General features: G+C 39.6%; 1 protein-coding gene across 4 annotated transcripts; it reads right to left on the reverse strand.

Moving 5' to 3' along the window:
• Positions 1-1,317: 1,317 nt before the first annotated feature.
• Positions 1,318-20,286, reverse strand: INTS12 (integrator complex subunit 12). 4 transcript variants are annotated; one of them, XM_037380555.1, is made up of 8 exons: positions 20,161-20,286; positions 15,213-15,353; positions 13,472-13,635; positions 11,323-11,475; positions 10,585-10,772; positions 6,615-6,774; positions 4,576-4,728; positions 1,627-2,277 (listed from the first exon to the last, which is right to left on the reverse strand). In XM_037380555.1, exons 3-8 carry the CDS (start codon positions 13,625-13,627, stop codon positions 1,696-1,698), a joined length of 1,392 nt encoding a protein of 463 aa, XP_037236452.1. In that variant the 5' UTR covers positions 13,628-13,635; positions 15,213-15,353; positions 20,161-20,286; the 3' UTR covers positions 1,627-1,695. The 4 variants fall into 4 exon arrangements, with proteins under 4 accessions (XP_037236436.1, XP_037236452.1, XP_037236444.1 ...); XM_037380539.1 differs by lacking the exon at positions 15,213-15,353 and having other exon boundaries at positions 1,318-2,277; XM_037380547.1 differs by lacking the exons at positions 15,213-15,353; positions 20,161-20,286 and adding an exon at positions 20,059-20,154.
• Positions 20,287-20,314: the final 28 nt, after the last annotated feature.

A 20,314-nucleotide genomic window follows, 5' to 3' on the forward strand; every position in this document is an offset into this window, starting at 1 on the left:
CAGGTACCATAATACAGCTGGTTAATATGAGTCTCCTAGCATTTCTTTGTGAATGTATTTTTGCAGCCAGGAGACTGGAATTAGCTTCCTATAAGCTTAAGACTCTTCTAAATCTCTAACATGTCCTGGCCCTTCTCTCCAGATTGCTTCTGGAAATCCACCTCTTCTTCCCAGGATTCAACCCATCTACATACCAGCCTTGAAAGATCCAATGCCCATATCCAGTTAGAAGTTCTGCAACGCTTGCTAGTAAATTCAAATACAGGGTCTTCCAGTAGATTTGGGAAAGCATGCATGAGCAGAGTGTTCCATCTAAAACACAAATCACTGGGGGGACATGGAAAGAAACTTCTAGAATATACAGAATCCATTTGCTACTTTGAGTATCATGAAGGAAGACATGCACATATTTCTGTTTCTATCTCCTACAGAAATTGCTGGAACAGGTTTTCCAACTGATTTCAAAACTTACATATTTTTTAAAAAAGCAACAACTCCCTCTCCTTAGAAACTAACCAACAGGGCTAGAAAAGTGTTTTTATCTATCTGAAGTATTCAACAGTGACCAACACTATCACTAACTACTAAAGAGATTTCTGCCTTTGTATGAGAAAACAGAAATTTTAGGTAATTGTACAGGCTATGGTAGAACATAGAGAGACCAGAGGCTTAATTTTCCAAGACAAGTTGGCAGGTAATACTACATTGACACATGCAAGGCTTGTGAATTTTGTAGAAATACTTAACAGCATGGAATATTTAGGTAAACAAAAAGTCTTCTGTGTTTCAGGTGCGTCAGAAAGAAAGCTAACTTATTGACACCTAAGACAATTCCCTTAATTTTCTTCTATTTTTCCCTCTCTCATATCATCAGAACAATGTCGTTTAATTGGATTGGTTTTTAAAGAAAATATATGCTGCCTACCACTTATTTTCTATTCATATAGAACAGGACAATATTAAAGTTCTCTACAAATTAAGAAAGCTTGGAAACACTGTTTTGGCTCTCTTCCACTCTTCTTAAAGTTTAGAGGCCATTTATCTTCTGCCAATATTCTTTTCTCCTCCTTCAAAGAATTACAACAAAACGACCCATGAAGTTTCTCACTGTATAAAATCAAAACAGGACGCTTAAAATTCTCACTTTAAATAGAGTATGCAGTTAATTTTTGAAAGTGTTTAAATGAAAATCTATTTTTTCCCTAAGGAACTGTATAATTTAGGATAAACTTCATTAACTCTGCACAATATAGACAATGCTGAACAGCTGAAGCATTTTAAGTATTGGAAAATGGGGTGAAAGAAAAGCGGCAATGATTTCCCAGATTACTAATACTTTTATTAATAATGTTTAAGAATGACAGTTTCAGTAAGTTAAACTTATTAAGTATCCACATAGATCTGTGGTTTTTTTCTAGTCCAAAATACCCAGCTTTTACAATTTCAAGTTTCAGTGCTTTGAGATAAAAAACAGGAGCATATAATAGCTAATTCCTCCAACATATTCAATTTATAGATTTGCAAAGTCAGAAGGAATACTAGGATTATCAAAGTTTGAGCTCCTGTATAACATCAGTTCTGGGCTTCCCTGATTTAACTACTGTTTCAGTCCAGTAACCAGGGGATTTTCTTTAAGAAAAACACCAACGCTGCTGTTTCACAGAACACAACTAACAAAATTAGCAAGCAGCCATACTACTTCTTGAGTTTCTTTTGAGCAGCCTTCTTCTTGACCATTTGTAGCCTTTTCATAGCATTGAGCTGAGATTCCTGAGAAGTTGGACCTTTTAAGGAGGTTGACTGATTACCAGTATCTGCTGTGGTTTTGTTTGTGCTGCCACCACTGTTACCTGCAGTTCCACTGTTGCCATTCCCACTGCTCACCTGGCTGCTGGTGCTCGGCACAGTACTGCTGGGACTAGGAAGACCTACTTTGCTGACATTGTCACTGCTTACCGAACGACTAAGGGTGGTTTTCCCCAGTGTCAGAGGTGGAGGAGGTTTCAGCTGAACAGGGTTTGTGCTGTTGTTGGCAGAAGCTATTTTTGACCCGAGTCCTGTTTTGGAAGTTGCCAGCCCTGACAAACCCACAGGTTTCTGGTTACTTGAAGAAGCTGCAGGTTTCCCACTGGCGTTCTGTGCCGTTGATCCCAGTTTGGCAGTTGATGGATTGGCAGAGGAAGTTTTGGCTGCAAAAGCAGCCCATCCTGTAAGGCCACTGGTTGCTGAAGAGGAAACACTTGTACTGGCCGAGTTCCCCGAAATTGCTGCCGAGGTCTAAAATAAATAAACCATTCTTAGTATAGTAGCATCTATTTGTGTAATACATCACAGCAAGAATAGGTCAAGCCTCTGTTTCAGTTCTTTTCCCAGAAACACCGAGTGAGCACTATTTTATTGTTGGTCACTACAGTTAAAAAGTATTAACAAGAAAAGGAAAGGATGGCAGATGCATCCGACTTAATTTCCCAGTCACAAAAATCCAATATTACCTTTTCTTCCCCTTCCTCTACACAGCTAGCAGGCTACCATATGGCACTGTGATCCCCACATAAAGTCCAAATGATGGTTTACCTGAAGTAACTACAAAAAGCTTGGATTTGTGAAGCATAAAAAAAGGAAGGCAAGCTACCACCTTTTCTTGTTTACTGTCATTACCCAGTGTCACTTTTTGACAAGATGACAGATGCTCAGACAAAAGTCAGACATCGAGCAATTAAGTACTGCATTTTTTTACAGTCTTCTGGTCAAAATAGCAGTGTCTAAACTTTTTCCTTTCCTTCCCTACACTCCTCTTGATTCTTACCAGCACGTACCACAGGCACAATTAGAAAAAAAAGAAAAAAATAACTGGACTTCTTTCCTGTAGTCTTCCCATTCAGGTACTGCAAGAGACAAACATTCTGCAGACACGGTTCTCTCTGCTATACATATTAACTGCAGTTCCCACACTTTAAACCCTACAATCTGCAGTTTTCAGACGGGGATAACACACACGTTGAATTCCTAAACCAGAGTTAGTTCTATGAAATGGCATAGTCAAAATGGATATTAAAACCCTCTATTCAAGTAATAAACTTCTATAATATATCCAGACAGTTTCTAAACAGTAAAGATGATGGATGAAATTTGGCCTCACAAACCTGTTTAGGCACATAAATAACTTTGCTAAGGTGAAAAGTTATTCACAAGTTTAAGTGCTTGAGCAATAGCTGTGATATTATTCATAACTGTTTGCATCCAGGCAGAGCAAAGGCAAACAGAACTTTGAGCACATGAATAATTGCTTTGATTCTGAGTTAAAGATGTGTTTTCCCAGGTAAGGGTCACGCTTTGTTAGACTACTACGTTATTTATTACGCTGTTTCTGGTTTACCACCTTTGCCCAACTTGTGACAACATTTATTTAATAACCTGGAGAACAGAATCAGAAACATAAGGCAACATACATAAAGCAGCAGTAGCTTCCTAAATTAGATCTCAGAGTCAGCTAGTTTCCAATTATAGAATCATCTAAGCTGCAAAAGACCCTCAAGATCATAGAGTCCAACTGTTAACCCAGCACTGCCAAGTCCACCATTATCACTAGTATGTTTCTTGACCACAGAGAGCAAATCATATCTTTTATACAATTCGTAGAATCAGAATGGTTTGGGTTAGAAAGGATCTTAAAGACCATGCAGTCCCAACCCCCCTGCCATGGGCAGGGACACCTTCCACTAGACCAGGTTGCTCAAGGCCCCATCCAGCCTGGCCCTGAGCACTGCCAGGGATGGGGCATCCACAGCTGCTCTGGGCCACCTGTTCCAGTGCCTCACCACCCTCACAGTAAAGAATTTCTTCCTAGTATTTAACTTGAATCTACCCTCTTTCAGTTTAAAACTGTTATCCCTCACCCTATCAGTACATACTCCGATAAAAAGTCCCTCTCCATCTTTCCTGTAGCCCCTTTTAGGTACTAGAAAGCTACATAAGCTCTCCCCAGAGCCCTCTCTATTCCAGGCTAAGCAACCCCAACTCTCTCAGCCTGTCCTCACAGGAGAGGTGCTCCAGTCCTCTCACTATCTTTGTGGCCCTCATCTGCACCTGCTTGAGCAGGTTCAAGTCTTTCCTATGCTAGGGGTCCCAGAGCTGCACACAGTACTCCAGGTTAGGTCTCAGGAAAGCAGAGTAGAGGGGGGAGTATCACCTCCCTCAACCTGCTGGTCACGCTTCTTTTGATGTAGCCCAGGATGCGACTGGCTTTCTGGGTTGTTAGTGCACATTTATGAGGATTTATACTTGTAAAAATATAATTTTTAAAAAATACCTGTAAATTCTGTTCTCTCCCTTGTAACATAACAACACAGTCAAGAGCTGGACGCTTTAGGGACTTACAGTTGAATTGAGTTCCCCCCTCCCCCCCCTCTTTTAGTGCTAAGGCAAAATCATAATGCTACAGTACTACTCAGTACACATAACATAGCGTACTACTTTCATTCATCGTTCTTGTGATAAAAGATTGGTCTAATTGGAAAAAAAATTCTATGCAAGTGAAATGTAAACCCTCCCACTGGAAAATTTAAACTACATTACCTTGACTTCTGTTCTCTTGAACGCTAGAAAAGTTGGTGGTGTCTCAGGTTTTAACTTAATTTCTGGCTTCTTGACCAATGGATCTTTCACAGCTGGTGCAACAGAAACCACTGCAGGAGCTGGTTTTTGAGGTGGTTTTTGTGTCTTCTGAGCCTGTTTAGGTAGTAGGAAACCCCCCCCCCCCAAATTAGTTATGGGCCCTATAACATCGACTGTTCTGACTTAATAAAAAGCATGAGCATTATCAGATTGCAATCTAGCCTTTAAAATTCTAAGCTGAATGGTGCCTGAGAAATAAGGTAAACAGGGATGTGGATGAGTGCTGAGTATGGTACTGGGGCAGAGTCCAACCAAAAAACATACCGAATGGGACTTGCTATTTCAGCGTGAAAAGAGCAGCAGTGTTAACACTTAGGGAATAGGAAAGCACTGGGCCTTTACAGAAATAAGGTAAAGACAGATGAGCTTAAGGAAGACAGGGACATTATCCAGCAATACTGGGATGCAGGCTGCAAGAGTCTGCTAAGTGGCAGGTAAAATGCTAGAATTTATGCCAAAACAAAAAAAGGGAAGGGCATATTGAAGGTAAACGTTGAACAGCCACAATGGCTATCCTGTTCAGTAACTGACCTCGGGCAAACACTCCTCCAAGGTCAAAGGCCTGAGGATCATCAGAATAATCATGTATTTCAGTCAGTGATGGTAACTCCTAGGCCAGGATCTTACATTGCCTTCTTCCCTTGTTTCTTAGTAGAGCCATTTCAATGGATAACAACTTGCCAAGTTATCATAGAACAGTTCCAAAATAGAACACATTTTCTGCTGTATAAAAGGGTTCGATTTTAAGATGTCAGAAAACTAATGGTTAATATTTCATGCATCCAAAGATGCTAACTTTCACGTTTGTTTCTCATAACGAGATGAGTGGGATCCCTGTGGTATCAGGAATAATTAGGCTGTTTAGTCAAGAAATTAACATGCAGATCAATCAAAATAAAGGGATTTTTTCCTGGAATGTGCTATCCTCAGCTTACTGTCAAGCTTGAGAACACTCAGCATTTAAGATCTGGACTGAAATTTGCAGCCTTGTCTTACAGGAAAACAACCAGTCATGTCCAAGCCTGAGAAGAAAACCAAAACTGTAAGGCTATTTGGTAGACACATACTAAAAATTGAGTATCACCTGAAAGCAGTTCAACTGCTGCTTACCAAGTAGGAAATAAGGCTGTTTCCCTCTTCACTTAACTTCTGCTTTTTAAGTTTTGTTTAAGAAGCACTTTACAGAATTGTCCTGGTTTTGGCTGGGATAAAGTTAATTTTCTTCCTAGTAGGTGGTACAGGGCTGTGGTTTGGATTTAATACGAGAATAACGTTGATAACACACTGATGTTTTAGTTGTTGCTAAGGGATGCTTACCCAAGCCAAGAACTTTTCCCATACTCTGCCGGTGAGGAAGCTCTGCATAAGAAGCTGGGAGGGAGCAGAGCCAGGACAGCTGACCAGAACTAGCCAATTCTGTACCACAGAACATCATGTTCAGTGATGATCAGCTGGGAGAGTTGCCTGGGAGGCACTGATTGCTGCTGAGGGACTGGCTGGGCATCAGTCAGCAGGTGGTGAGCAACTGCACTGTGAATCACTTGTCTTTCTTGGGTTTTATTTCTCTCTCTCTTTTTGTTGTCTCCCTTTTCATTACAAACATACTATTATATTTTATTTCATTTCAATTATTAAACTGTTCTTATCTCAACCCATGGGTTTTACCTTTTTCCAATTCTCCTCCCCATCCCACCAGGGAGGGCAGAGGTGAGCGAGCAGCTGTGTGGTTCTTAGTTGCTGGCTTAGGTTAAACTGCGACAAGAATACTCTTTGAGATGCTACATTAAAAACCACAACTGCATCAAAGGGAGCATTGTTGAGAAAAATCGTTCTCCAACATGCTTCCAAAGATTTCTGCAACCCATAAAATACTCTCATGTATTAGAAATAGTCTGCTGTATTCAAACAGCGCTCATACAAGACAAGGAACCGACTCCTACCATTCTCTTCATCTGCCTGGTACAGCGGGCACAATACCATACAAGTCGAGGATCATTCACTTCCTTGTCTGTCACCTGAGGCTTATGGCAATCTTGGTGGTAGAGATTATGGCACTCCTGACACTCCACTAGCTGATTCCCAGAAATAACTGTCATTTGCCTGCAGAGCAAATAGTTAAGAACAGATTATGGGAGGAAGCACTTAAAGGATTATCCAATTGTTGCAAATTTTGCAAGGCTTAAGACAAAAACGAAAAATATTTTTCTTTCACATATATTTTCTACCTGTGGCAAACGAAATATATTCCTTTTCTTTCTATATGAGGTCTTCCTAACAAATATTTTAGAATTTTTGTATTTTTTAAAGGTAATTTCTTTCAAGAAAATGTAAAACTTCTATACTGTTAAGCATATGTATATGACACTTTTGATTTCCCAGTTGGATTTTTATATTAGAAATGTCTCACCTGCTTTGCTTCAGCTGGGCATTTTATGGATACTTCACTGTATACTAATTATGAATTCCTCATTATATTAGCATATGAAGGCCTAGTCTACGTATGGATAACTTTGCTGTAAGCTGTACAGCAATACAGGTCAAGAACAAAAAATTTCTCAGTGACAAGCCTGTAAGAATGCTTTCTGCCACAGGACTTAAAAGCATCATCATCCAAGCTGTATATTACTTTAAAGATGTCTTATTAGCCATCATTTTGGCTCCTACTACACAGACAGACACTTGGAATTCGAGATAATACCAAAATAATGGAAAGATGGAATAGAAAGCATTAACTGTGCAGTCCTGCCTTGAAGCAAACACGTAAGCTGGTGATGAGGACTTAATTTTGCGTGGGCCTCTGGTGAAAGTAATCACGCTGTATAAATGACAAATTAGTGATATACACGTGACAGAGTATGTCTGTGAATTAGCCAAATACCATTTTCCTAATGATTTTTTCCTTTAGATGACAAATCAAGCTATTTAATTGCTAAGCTGCTTTTGCTCATATCCCCAAGGAGCAGGTAGCCAGGTAACCATGGAAACTCTATTTGTAGATGGGTGGGGAAAGGTAATCCCTTATTTCTTTATAACAGGAAAATGAAGTCTGATGGTATTGCCCATAGGATACTAGAGCATTTTCTAAGAAAGATTTCTCTTTTAAAAGGGGCTATTTAAAACAGAGGGAGAAATCTTTCTGAAATTCCAGAGCCCATTATTTTAGATGCAGGACATTTCAGAAGTAATTTTGTTAGTTTGTTATTCCTAAACAAACTGGGTCGGAACAAAGCAGTGATGTTTCAACCCCATGTCTCAAGGTGGGGAGAATTACCCTATTTTAAAATTGCAAAGAACAACTCCAGGCTGATTAAAAACCCATGAATCCTCATGCCCTGAAACAAGTTAAATGAGAGTTACTTTCAAATTATATGATAACCAAGAATGATTTTTTACCTTCAGAAAACAAACAAAAAGGTATTCATAAAAAATAAGGTTGCTCTTTCAAAACCAGGCTTTTAAAAAGACATTTTTGTTTGCTTTTTGAGAGACAGAGTTCACTATCATCTGCAAACTGTATGTAGTATTTCTTCTTCATATAACTGAGGAGCCATATAACTGGTGAATTTTGTTTTTCTAAGATCTGCAGGTATCTAAGGGGGTGAAGGTCTTTTAATACTACCTCTCTCCTTATGCCTAACCTGGTATAAAAGAACAAGAAGAAAAACACCACAGGCATCAATGTTCAATACTCCTAATCACTATGAAAATTTTTTGACACTTGGCAAATCTTGAAGAAACATTTCATATCTCTATCTCAGTTTTTACGTCTCTAAAGAAGGAATAGTTAATATTCAAATGCACCTTTTTGCATTTGTGAACCCACAGAGGGGTTCTTTGAAACTTGTCTTCTTAAGCAATATAAATGTAAACACTTTGGCTGTGAATCCCATCTACTCTGCAATTGGACATTGTATTTTTATTCACAATTGAGTTATTAAAAATGTAATTTTCTAAATACGATTCATACTTGAGTTATTTTACAGAGTATCCAGGGCTTTTGTATTTCATATGTACTGGGATGTTGTTATTTCGGCTCAAGATAGCCAACCCAAAGAAGGGTCCACATGATGAAAGCTGAGCAGCAAGTAAGCAATCTAACCGATGTCCTGGTTTCAGAAAGTCTGAAGCACAAGTACTCTGAGAAACACCCTGTCCAGCATGCACTGGAGATCCAAGAACCACCCAACATCAGTTCCATCAGGTTTCATGTAAAATGAAAACAGATCCTTTGTATTGGGTGACTGTTGCCACCCCCTCTCTATGGCTTGTTTCTTTCCCTGCTGTGCTTCTCCCTCCCCCTGGCATCAGCTTAATGAGAGCTATTTTAGTTAGCTGGGAAAGATGCATCTTTTGGAACAGCACTATGAGTTTGTGGCCATGACTAGCTAGAAGCAACACCTTCAGCAGCCAGGTTAAACATCAATTGTGGAACGGCTAATGAAACCACATACCTGGCCTAATGCTTTTCAAAGCAAAGTCCGGGCCACACTAAGCACAGCAGTTGTACTTTCTTTCTGGACTTTGCAGGCATTTACCATTATGTCTTCCTTTGCCAGGGAAGATGCAGAATTAATAATCCACAGCAGCTCAAGACTGTCTAAACAAAACTTCTCTTTATCCCCTCCTGCAAATAAAGTTAATACCATACTGGTTTTACTAGCATTTTAACATGCTGGTGAACAAGGATTTGCCTGTTTAGGAGACAGAAAAAATGGAATTTGCAGGAAGGAAGGTAAAATTGAAATATTTATTTCCTACTGCAAATGTTTTTAACTGTTCTTCCTTTTTCAATGTCTACAATGAGAAATTAAACATTTGAGCTAACACATAGGAATGCAACATGAAATCTCATCAGTCCACAACTGGTTAACAGTATAATTAGATGTAACCATGGAAATTTATCCTTCATAGACTGGAGACACCTCACCTGCACAACAGGAACAACCACAGAAACAACTGAAGAACAAAGTTATAAAGCACAGTTTCCCAACTGACTTGAGATGAGCTAAAACACAAACTGCTACCAAAAGGCCAGTTCCATCTTCCTCTCTGTCCTGGCTCTACATTCCTGCATCCACACAGGTGCCACCATACAGTCAGCTTAGTATAAATGGGTAAGCTAAACCTACTGAAAATTCCAAGCAGGGACCTAATCCAGAAGCTGATTCAGCTGATCACAAACCTGGGTGGGCCATACACCCCCTAAACAGGACAGGGAAGAGGTACAACTGGGAGAGCCAAACTGTTCCTTGTGGCAGCACTGGGGACTTAGAAGGATATCAATCATCTGTGAAACAAAATCCTGATTCAACTGATTTGATCCCAGGGTGTATATTCAAAAGCGTATTTTATACTTCTGTTAACTTTAAATGTATTGCTAGCAGAATGTTACTAGGATCCAATTTTAGAGCCCTTACTGAAAAGTAAAAATAACCTGTTTTGACTGCAAGATGTATTTGTACTGTTAATGGAGAAAGCATGGCTATATGTAAAAACTAATGTCAAAAGATTATGAAAAGAGGAGAAACATATACAGATCTCCTAATAATGCCATTTAAAAACATTTTCAGAAGAGAAATTATTTTTTTAAAAATGCTTATCATTAGCCTTTAATATTTTAACTTGTTTTCCAATAATTAAAAATCAGTATTTGCCACAATAGGTTTTGCATCATGTCTACTTTTATTATTTTTCACTTGCCCTTTTTTCAAGTAGAAAAGTTAAGTTTTCTCATTAAAGGTCCATTTTTAAGAAACCATTCTGATTCAAGAAGGATGCTTAAATATATTATTAATTTTGGATATGTGCTTAAGTGATTTCCAGAACAAAAACTACAGGAAGCATTAACTCTATAGTACACAAAAAAAAGAAAGGTAACTACACAATGGCAATGAAGCAATGCTGACTTACCTGCAAACAACACAGGCTAATCCCATTTCCATAGCAAAGTCATCAGCACTGGTTTCCTCAAAGCTAGATAAATCAGGCATGGATAAATCCTTGCTTGTCTGAACTGTAATAGGAGAGGAACGAGCCTCTTGCTTCTCTAGTCTGGGCTTCTTTGGTGCATCGACTCCTTCAGCGGTATCCCCTTTTATCTATTATACACACACATTCAGAATATGTGAAAATGCAAAAATCTAATGGATATTATTAAAATGAGAAAGTGACCAGAACAACTGGGTTAGCAGTATAAGGTGGTGTACTTTACACAATATACACATGATATATTTTCCTTAGATACATATTTTCTTCAAAATATTTATGAACTAGAAGCTCAAGTCTACTTTTGCACTTCACAAAATCCTTGAAAAAGGTTTGGGAATCCCACATTGCAGCTTGCTACATTGTAGTAACCTCTTATTATCAGGATATTTAAAACAGAATCACAGAATGGTTTGAGTTGGAAGGGACCTTTAATGGTCATCTAGTCCACACCCCTTGCAACTAGCAGGGAAAACAATCATAGAATAATTGTAACAAGACTTTTGTTGGATTGCATAAATGGCAACATGATGGATAATGCAGCTCACAGGCTATGCACCATTAGATGAGTGAACTTACACAGGTTAAAAAGGACAGCTTTTGTCTAAAATGCCTTCAAGTCTATTAAGCAAGTTATTCCATCAGAAAACAAGAATGACTTACTTTATCAGCAGATCTCTTTTCTGTTTCTTTTTTCACCTTTTCTGATGCAGTGGGCTTGCCATTGTTGTTGCCAGAAGGCAAAGTAGAAGAAGCTTTAGGTTCTTGCTTACTGGAAATAGGTTTGGTAACAGATACTTTTGGTTGTTCTGCTTCCTAAAAACAGAAACAAATGTTGAGGGCAAAACCTACACGTGAGTTACTTTTTAGTTTACAGTTAGTCAGACAAAAGGATAGGCAAACAGAATGTCATACAACATCTATTGTCTACATACACGCTTTTTTTTTTTTAAAAACTTTTCTTAAATATTTTTGTATAACACCGACGAATTACTGTGCTTAAGCTGCAGTCAATTATTAAAACCTTCCCTTATCACTCTCCTTCCAGAGAAAAAGGTGCTTCTTTTCCAAAGACAGATCCTTTTTGGAACATTAATTAAAAAGGAAAACTTTTGTTTTTAAAATTCAAAGAGATAATGAACACAAATTTTCAGATAGTTCTGAGGACAAAATTCAATGTAAGCTGAAAACATAAGTTGACATCTGATATCGCCAGATGTCAAAACTTCATTCCTTCATGGAGAAAAATATTGACTTCTGCTTAATCTCAGTCCACATTCAACTATCAGATTAATAAATTTAGATCTCAACAGAAATCAATAATTCTTGTTAATGACACATTAGTGTCAGCAACAGGTAACAAGCAAGTGAGTCTGTAAATGAGTGACTAATCACACCGACGTGCACGAGCAAGGCACCCCCCACCTCCTCCAAGCTTGGTAAGAAGGCAGTAATTCTTTGCTGTATACAGGGACAGGTCCTGAGCCCTGAGCTTGGCCCCCCCCCCCCAAGTTTGCTGACTTCCTGTTGCATCCAAAGTAAAAAATGGATTTCCTCATTTCCCTGACTGTGGCAATCCTGTGCTCTATACTCTGTTCTTGGATTTCATGGTCAACCAAAAATTACTCCTGCAACCTGAGAATCAAGAAAAGGAATTCTGAACTTTGCAGTCCAGCTGACACTGGAGACACAGTGAAAAGAGGAGAACAGATTTCTTCCTCTGGCCCAAGCCTCAGTCTCACCTGAGGGCAGGTGACTACCAGCTCAGATTTGGCTTCACAAGCCTCTTTGCAACTATTATTCGGCACTCTGCTTCCTCTTTAAACCACGAACCAATGCTTCTTTGAGCTCTGACATAGAGGGAACCTAAGAGTTTTGAGACCAGTGTTAGAGGGAACTGCAGCTTAAGTTTCAGGGATTTAACAATTTGAATAGAAAGGAGTAAGACCACACAGTGCGAACATGATGTATGCTGTAGCAGTAATAGTGCCTTTTAGTTATTCGGAACCATGTACATGTAGAAATGAAATATTACTAATGTATCAGCATACAGACCATCATTAAAACATACCAGGCTGACATCCAGGCATCCTAGGGGAGAACACTACCTCATTATCCATATGGCAGTATGTAGAAATATGAGGATGTCCCCACTTGGTTATTTCCATACACTGATCTGAGATTCAAATATTCTCTCTAGCAGGTGTTTAGTGATTTTCAGTAGATGAAAGAGAATGTTTGTCCATTGGATGGTAACGGTTTCAGCCTGCAAATCATTTCTGCTTTGAAGCATTTGGTGTTTTTCATTTTCATATATCGTCATCAATAGAATTTTGAGAACAGAGATCCAGAATTATCAGTAAACTGCTTGTTTTATGTGTAGCAAAAATAACCTGCATTTTAAGGACCTTTTAGCTCTTCTAAAGACCCTTTAACTGGAAAAATACATAATTTTGATTTCACCTTAGAGAGCATGTATGACAGCTTACAAATAAAATACCAAAAACAATATGAAAGTGAATACAAAAGGTACTATTACAAAGTCATGACACTTGCAATATAGTGTTGAATATTTCTTTCAGAGGTCTTGCTACATCAACAAGGTAAAAATATTTTTTCCATTAATTTCAATTAATTAAACAGATTATGTTACATAAAAGGGCAATGATAAATATGAACATTCCATGATTACTTTTTTTTTCTCCTCATCTTCAGATTCTCTTTTAATTTTTCAGCTATAAAAGACAAACTAGGAGTAGCAGGAGCTTTAAAAAGGCATACAAAAATGACCCATACTCTCCAAAACCAATACCTTCTGAGATGGACGATAGCTTGAGTCAGTTCCTCTGGCCAAAGACTCATCAAGAAGTGCTTTCAGCTTTTCAGCAGAGTCCTTACTCTTTGAATGCAAGAAGCCCAGGGCTTTCAGAAAAATGGGATCAAGCTCCAAGTTCACTGTAGCAGCCATTGTGGTATCTTTGGAGGGAGGCAATTAAAAAAAGAAAAAAAAAAAAAAGAAAACCAATGACAACTTTCTTCATATGGAGCATAACTCAAACAGCATCTGGTTATCTTGTAAGATTTTTTTTTAAATGGAATGATATTAAATAAAATCAAGGAAGATACGTGAATTAATCATCATCATTAGAAGATGACTGACTGTGAACTTCAGAACTGCAGAACTTGAATTTGGCTTTACATCTGAAATTATATCAGATTCATTCTTCAGCATATCTGACGTTCAGAAACTAAACTCATCGTACTTACATAAATGGAACAAATATTCCATATTCTTGATATTCCATATATACATAATATTGAAAAGTATTGAAAATAAGTGTAAATTTCATGAAAACTAATTACTACCCTTCTCATTTTCTGCATAGTGATTTCTATCTCACTGCTCATTTAAGAAAAATCTTATTTGTAGAAAAATTAACTTCTGAAACTTCTGAAAAGAACAGCTCATTTGTAACACACCATGTAAAAGATAAAACAGCTAGTATATGATTTTTTATATGTTAAAATTCTGAAAAAATACATTGTCCATTTTTAAATTTAGCTGAAACAGTGAAAAAAATTATAACCCAAATTGTGAGTTATCCAAGCCGCCTTGTGATACTCTAGGTTTTCACGTCAAGTAATGACTCTCCAGAACTCTAAAATACCACAGTGTCAATGCAAATGGAATAAAGTGAGGAAAAGGTTAGAACACAATTTAATAAAAAAAAAAAAAAAAGTTTGTTTCACAGCAATACATTCCTGCACTCTGGAGCCTTTTCTGTTAATTTCATTAACAAAAGCTCTAAGGAACTGCATTTATCTTGGAAATCATCTCTACAAAGTTAGATAGCTCTCCAACTTAATCAGTAATTAACAATTACTAATTTAAGAAATAACATGGGAAGGCAAGTGTCCTGCTCTTCTCCAAAATGTATGAGAAGTGGTATTGTTAATAGTCCCTTCAAATAGGATGTTTTATTTTTTTTTTATACAGTAATCCAAAAGACATTCTTGAAAAAGCTTTCATCAGTTCTGCTCAAAAGCACTGCCTGGACAGCTTTTCTAGCTGGAGCTTCCAAGGTTTTGTCTGATGAATTCCTTTTGATATTCAAGGCAGTGAACTTTTACCTCTCTGGCCAAAACACCAGCAGTGGCAGCCTGCTCCCTCAACACTTGCCTAGAAGTCTCCAGGAACCTTTATCTCATGCTGAGCTTTCACGAGACACTAGAGAATTGCTTGACTGAGATCATCAAGGAGTTTGACATACAGTAGACTTCATAGGGATTTTATCAATGGACCCAGCAGAGAGTTAAGAATCCTCTTCAACAGCCTCTTCTCTCTTCCTTAATCTTTGCCACTTGTCAAATCATTTTCTGGTGGCCACAGAACTTCTGCTAGTAAGTACTACACACCAGTTACTCTGCTTTTTCACTGATCAAGCAGACTGCAGTGCAAGCCCCATCCAGGCAATTCAGTCTCTCTCTGAAGTTTACAAAAAGTGAATTCAATGTGCATGGAAAGCACATACCCTCTTTTTTTATGCATCTACCTCTAATAAATTTTCAGGCTGCTCCCGAGTTGTGTGAGTAGATTCTCTCTTCCATTTCTTTGTTCTGTGAATATGCTTTCCAAGTTTCAGTACCATGTAATCTTAAATTAGGACTCTGCTAAGGCCTCTGTTGAATGGAAACTGTAGAATTAAAACACTAATTTCAGAAATTTGCAGTAATTCCTTGTTAAAAAATCCTTTCAAGCTCTTTTCTGAGGCTTCTTCTAGGAACATATACTTGTGTACGTAAGGAACAGGTAGCCTCAACAGTCATTAGCAGCCAATGCAGGATGCCTGTAGTATTTACAGAACAAGTGCAAGCATACCAATTCTGTTTTCATCTTTCTGAAGGTATCACTTCCCAGATTTATTTCCAGCCTTGGCTTTTTAAAGGCATCTATTGAAAAGGAACAGTTAAAACCCAAATTTCAAAAGGTTTCTCAGTATTTATTCTTTCAGATACATATGAAATTGCAGCAATACTTTCTCTGTTCTCAAGCATAAATTATAACGTCATAGGCTACTGTGATTATAACTAACATATGACAAGAAATTTCTCATGAGAAGGGAGAGAACTAGGCTTATTAAACGGTTCAAGTATGCTCAGTTTAGAAATGTATTTTCAAATTAAAAAAATACCTATTTGCAATTTAAAGAAGGTAAGTATATTTAATGGAAAGATGAATACATCAATAGCTGTCTTAAATAGCATCATCTGAAGAAAGTAAATTGATAGAATATGCTCACACAGCCATCACACAGACTAACACCAATAACTGACCTGGGCCAAAAGGCAAATTATTGGTTTTGGTAGTGGCCTTTTCCAGATGTTTACAGACCAGAACAGTGGTTTGATACTTATAAACTTAAGATCCAATTACATTCGCTCATGTTTTCATTCACACTGCTCCTCTGGTGGTGAAGTCAGCATACAGCAATTTGATAGCCTTGGAGCAAGTGTTTTAACAGTGATTGCAGAAGTTATTCTGCATATTCCTTGACTTCCTTGTTGAAGTTGAATCTTTGTACAGAAAATAATTCAAATGTTGTTTAGGAAAAAGTAACAGGAAAAAAGTGAGTATGACACTGTCCTTTGTGTAGCCATTTGATAACACAGCTGTGAGATTAGAGGGCTGTGTTATAATCCTTGAACCCAGAGCACAGCTGGTTTTGCACAAAACAGTTAACTGAAGGGAACACGCAGGCAACTTGTGCAGCAGGGACAGGAACTCAAGCACACTGTCTTGCAACTAAGCATTAACCCATTAGCCCTTAAAGCACCTTTCTCAGCTTAGGTCTCTGACACTTCTTCACTACTGTGTAAGAACTGTGCGGTGATAGATAGACAAGATCAAATATAAGGTAACAAAAAGTATCTGAGATAATATTAAAAATCCTACAATGGGAAGTCATGGAGTAACCTCCCAATGCAGACTAAGTCGTTTAAATCCTTGTGGGAAAAAAACTTTACAAAGAATTTAGAGTCTCATTTCTTGAGCATACCGTTGTCTTCTGCCAAATATATACAATCTTAATTGAGTAGTGTACAGAATATGTAGTCTTTCAATTTAACAGACTTATTAGATTTCCAGGATGTAAGAGCCCCTTTAATTTATTTGCCAGTTATTATTCTGCATGCCTCTACATTTATTACCTTACTCATCATAATTTTCAGTTAAATGGATCTACTTACATAGCATTTTCAGATATGGTCATATTTTCATCTGTTTCTGAACTCCTATTTCTATTATTTTCTGAGACAGGTGTACAAATAGAAGATATTTTTCCAGAAAAGTGCACATCTTCAATTTATACTGCAATGCTATTATCAAACCCATTCTTTACAAAAACTCAGCAATACTTTTATTTTTCACTGACAGAGATGATTAAAAGGACTTTCACTCACATATCTTTTTCAGCTACCTTCAACATCTGCAGCAGTTAACTTAAAACCCAGCAACATGAATCAATAGCACAGAATTCCTTCCAATGCACTGCATAGTATTCATCAATAACTAATTTCACTCGTCACTGTAATAGCAATTCATCTCGCTGCTCACCACCCCCCCCACCCCTGCCTTGGATTCTTCTGTTCCTCAGGATTTCCTCTCTTCCTGACTAATCTAATAACTGTGACCGTGGCAAATTTTGCTTATTTACCAATAATGACTTTTCCAGATCATTTTCAGTTTTAATGTAAGTCTTAAAAAGGATAAAGGAAAATGTTAAAAGCAGGAAAACTAAACTCCTATGTTTAATTTTTGTTTCAGTATCTTAATCAGGACCTGATTCGTGACAACACAATTCCTCAGTTATCTCCCACGAGGGATATTTCAAAACTCACACACTTTAGTAGTCTGGACAACTGTATTAATCAGAACAATTGTATTAATCAGATCTTAATTAATTGTCATCTTCTCCAAAGAATTTTAGAAGACTGGAGTAAAAAAATCTTCTGCTATGGAATTACTAGTACTGGTATCCTTCATTTTACATTCTATTCTACAACATATTTTATGCTGTACTTTTACATTAATATTTCAATCAATATCACAGTAACCTGTTGATCCAAAATATCAAAGATCATATTATTGACCTGTATTTGCTGTTTTCTACTCCTCACAAACAGTACACTATTTAAGAATCACTCTGTTTGGAAGAGATCCCAGGTGGTCACCCTGTGCAACCTCCCGCGCAAAGCAAAGTCAACAATGAATTCAGACCAGCTTGGCCAGGACTTTTCCAGATGGATCTTGAAAACCTCCAAAGACAGGAATGTGACAGAACTTCGGGGCAACCTGTTCCAATGCCTAACTGTCCTGATTTCCTTACTTCAAATTGTAAGTTACAACTTGTGCTGCAACTTGTTCCCCTGCAGTGCACCTGAGTAAAGAGACTGGCTTTATCTTCTCAATAATCTCCTCTTAGGCACAGAAAGACTTCCATTAGGTCCCCCTAAACCCATGGCAGATGACATACGACACTCTCCCTTCAACTTCAGACCTAGTTATTTTGCCACTAGAGGACAAGCCCGCTGGTCAGGCATGATTTATCCTTGGTAGATCCCAAAGTGGCTATCCCCAGGCATAACCTGCTCCTTATGCCTGCAAATTACATCCTCCATGCTCTTTCCACAGGTGGAAGGACTGAGGCTGATCAGTCTGCAGGTCTCTGAATTGTCCTTCTTGCCCTTTTTGAAGATTAACTGAGATTTTCCTTTCTCCGGTCTTCAGGGATCTCCCCAGATCTCATGGCCATTCAAAGATTACAGAGTAGCTTCGTGAAGACATTACCAGCTCTCAGCGCCCTTGAATGCAGTCCACCTGGGTCCATGAACTTGTCAGGTAAACAATCCCTGCTTCAATCCTCTTCCACACCTTATAGTTCTTCCTCTCCTTGAACTCTGCCTTGTGGCAAAAGGTGTGGAAGACGTTATTGGTGAAGTCTGAGGCAAAGATGACGTTGACTATCTCACCCTTATCTGTGTCTGCTGTCACTTACACACCTGTCCTGCTCAGCAGCAGCACCATACTTTCCTTGTGAATCCTTTTCCTGATAAACGGCATCTCATTACGATTAGCATCTCTTGCTAGTTTGAGATCTAGCTTAGCTTTGGCTTTCCTAACACCATCCCCACATGCCTGGGCAATATTTCTATATTCCTCCTTTGCAGTTTGTGTTTCCGCTTCTACCTCCGGCATATGCACTGGAGCTCTGTCATGAGCTCCCTGTTTAGCCAAACCCCTTTCCTGTTACATTTGCCTTACCTTTCCACAAAATGTTTTTGTTCTCATGAATAGCTGTATTGCCACAAAAATCAGTTTTATAAAAAACATTTATCCAAGTAGATGAGATTATCGTACCTATGCAATTGAGATATACTAATCACTGCTACCATCAGGCTTCAATATTCTGCAAAAATGAACCTGAAGATGCTATTTAAACATATGTCACTGCCCACAGGTTTGTGACTGATAAACTGATTGTACCTCCATTAACGTTTTCACCTTTCCCTAATTCAACGCCTACCAAAATTTATCAGGTTTACAATTCCCTAGATATCATCCTCCTGCTGATTTCTTGGTGAAAGGGTAGCTGAACTCCAGTTAAAATCGCGTTTCTGAACCAGTTATGCCAAAGCCACGACCCAATCCTTCGCAACACACTTGCTGCTAATTTTTCCCTGACGTTCCCTTTAAGAATGAAGGAAAGGCCTCTCATCTGAAAGTAACTCTTTAAAAATAAATGTTTAGAAGAATAAAACGCCACCATCTTTTAATGAAAAGATATCCTATACCACGGTCGACAGCTACGTGCCCTGTGTTAACGAGGCATCGCCTCTATTTGCCTGGTCTGCTCCTTCAAACCGCTGCCCCAGCCGCGGGCCTGGGCTGCTGCGTTAGAGCCGCGCCCGGGGCCGGTCTCTGTCCCCACGGAGGGGCTGAACCTCCCCGCTCCGTTACGGCGGTAACAACCGCGTCCGCTCCCAGCGAAGCCAAACGCCACAGCCGCCGCCTCACCCCCCGACGCCCGAGAGCCGGCCGGGCACCCCCGCACGGCCCAGCGCCCCGAGGCGGGAACCAGCCGCCAAGCCGGACACCACAGCCTCCCGCCCCAGCAGCGTCCGCAACGCGGCTGCGGGGAACCCCCGCACCCGTTACCGCCCTGGCCCCATCCCCTCAAGGCCGCGGCACCGGGCGCGCCCGTGTGCCCAGGAGGGACCGTCCCTTCAGACGCCGGCAGGAGCGGCGCCAGCACCCGCGGGGCCAACGCGGCCGCCTCCCCACCTGCCCAGCACCGCCTGGGCCCGCCCGACGCCACAGCGAAACGCCACAGTTCACCTCACCCCGGGACCAGCGGTAACGAACGCCAATCGGGCGTGAGGGCTCGCCTCTTCCTCCACCCAGCCCCCCCCCCCCCCCCCCAGAGCCACCCACCCCGCTCTTACCGGGGAGGACTGCCCGGAGCCAGGTCCGCCGCTGCGCCGGTCCCCCCGCGCAACCAGGGCCCGAAGGCGGACGTTCCGGGAGCGCGGCCGGTGCTATAGGCGGGGGAAGTGTGCGGGCCGGGCCAGGGCTCGCTGGCGTGCGCGCGCAGGAAGG

Source organism: Falco rusticolus, chromosome 1 (genome assembly GCF_015220075.1).
Source record: "Falco rusticolus isolate bFalRus1 chromosome 1, bFalRus1.pri, whole genome shotgun sequence".
Taxonomy (NCBI): domain Eukaryota; kingdom Metazoa; phylum Chordata; class Aves; order Falconiformes; family Falconidae; genus Falco; species Falco rusticolus.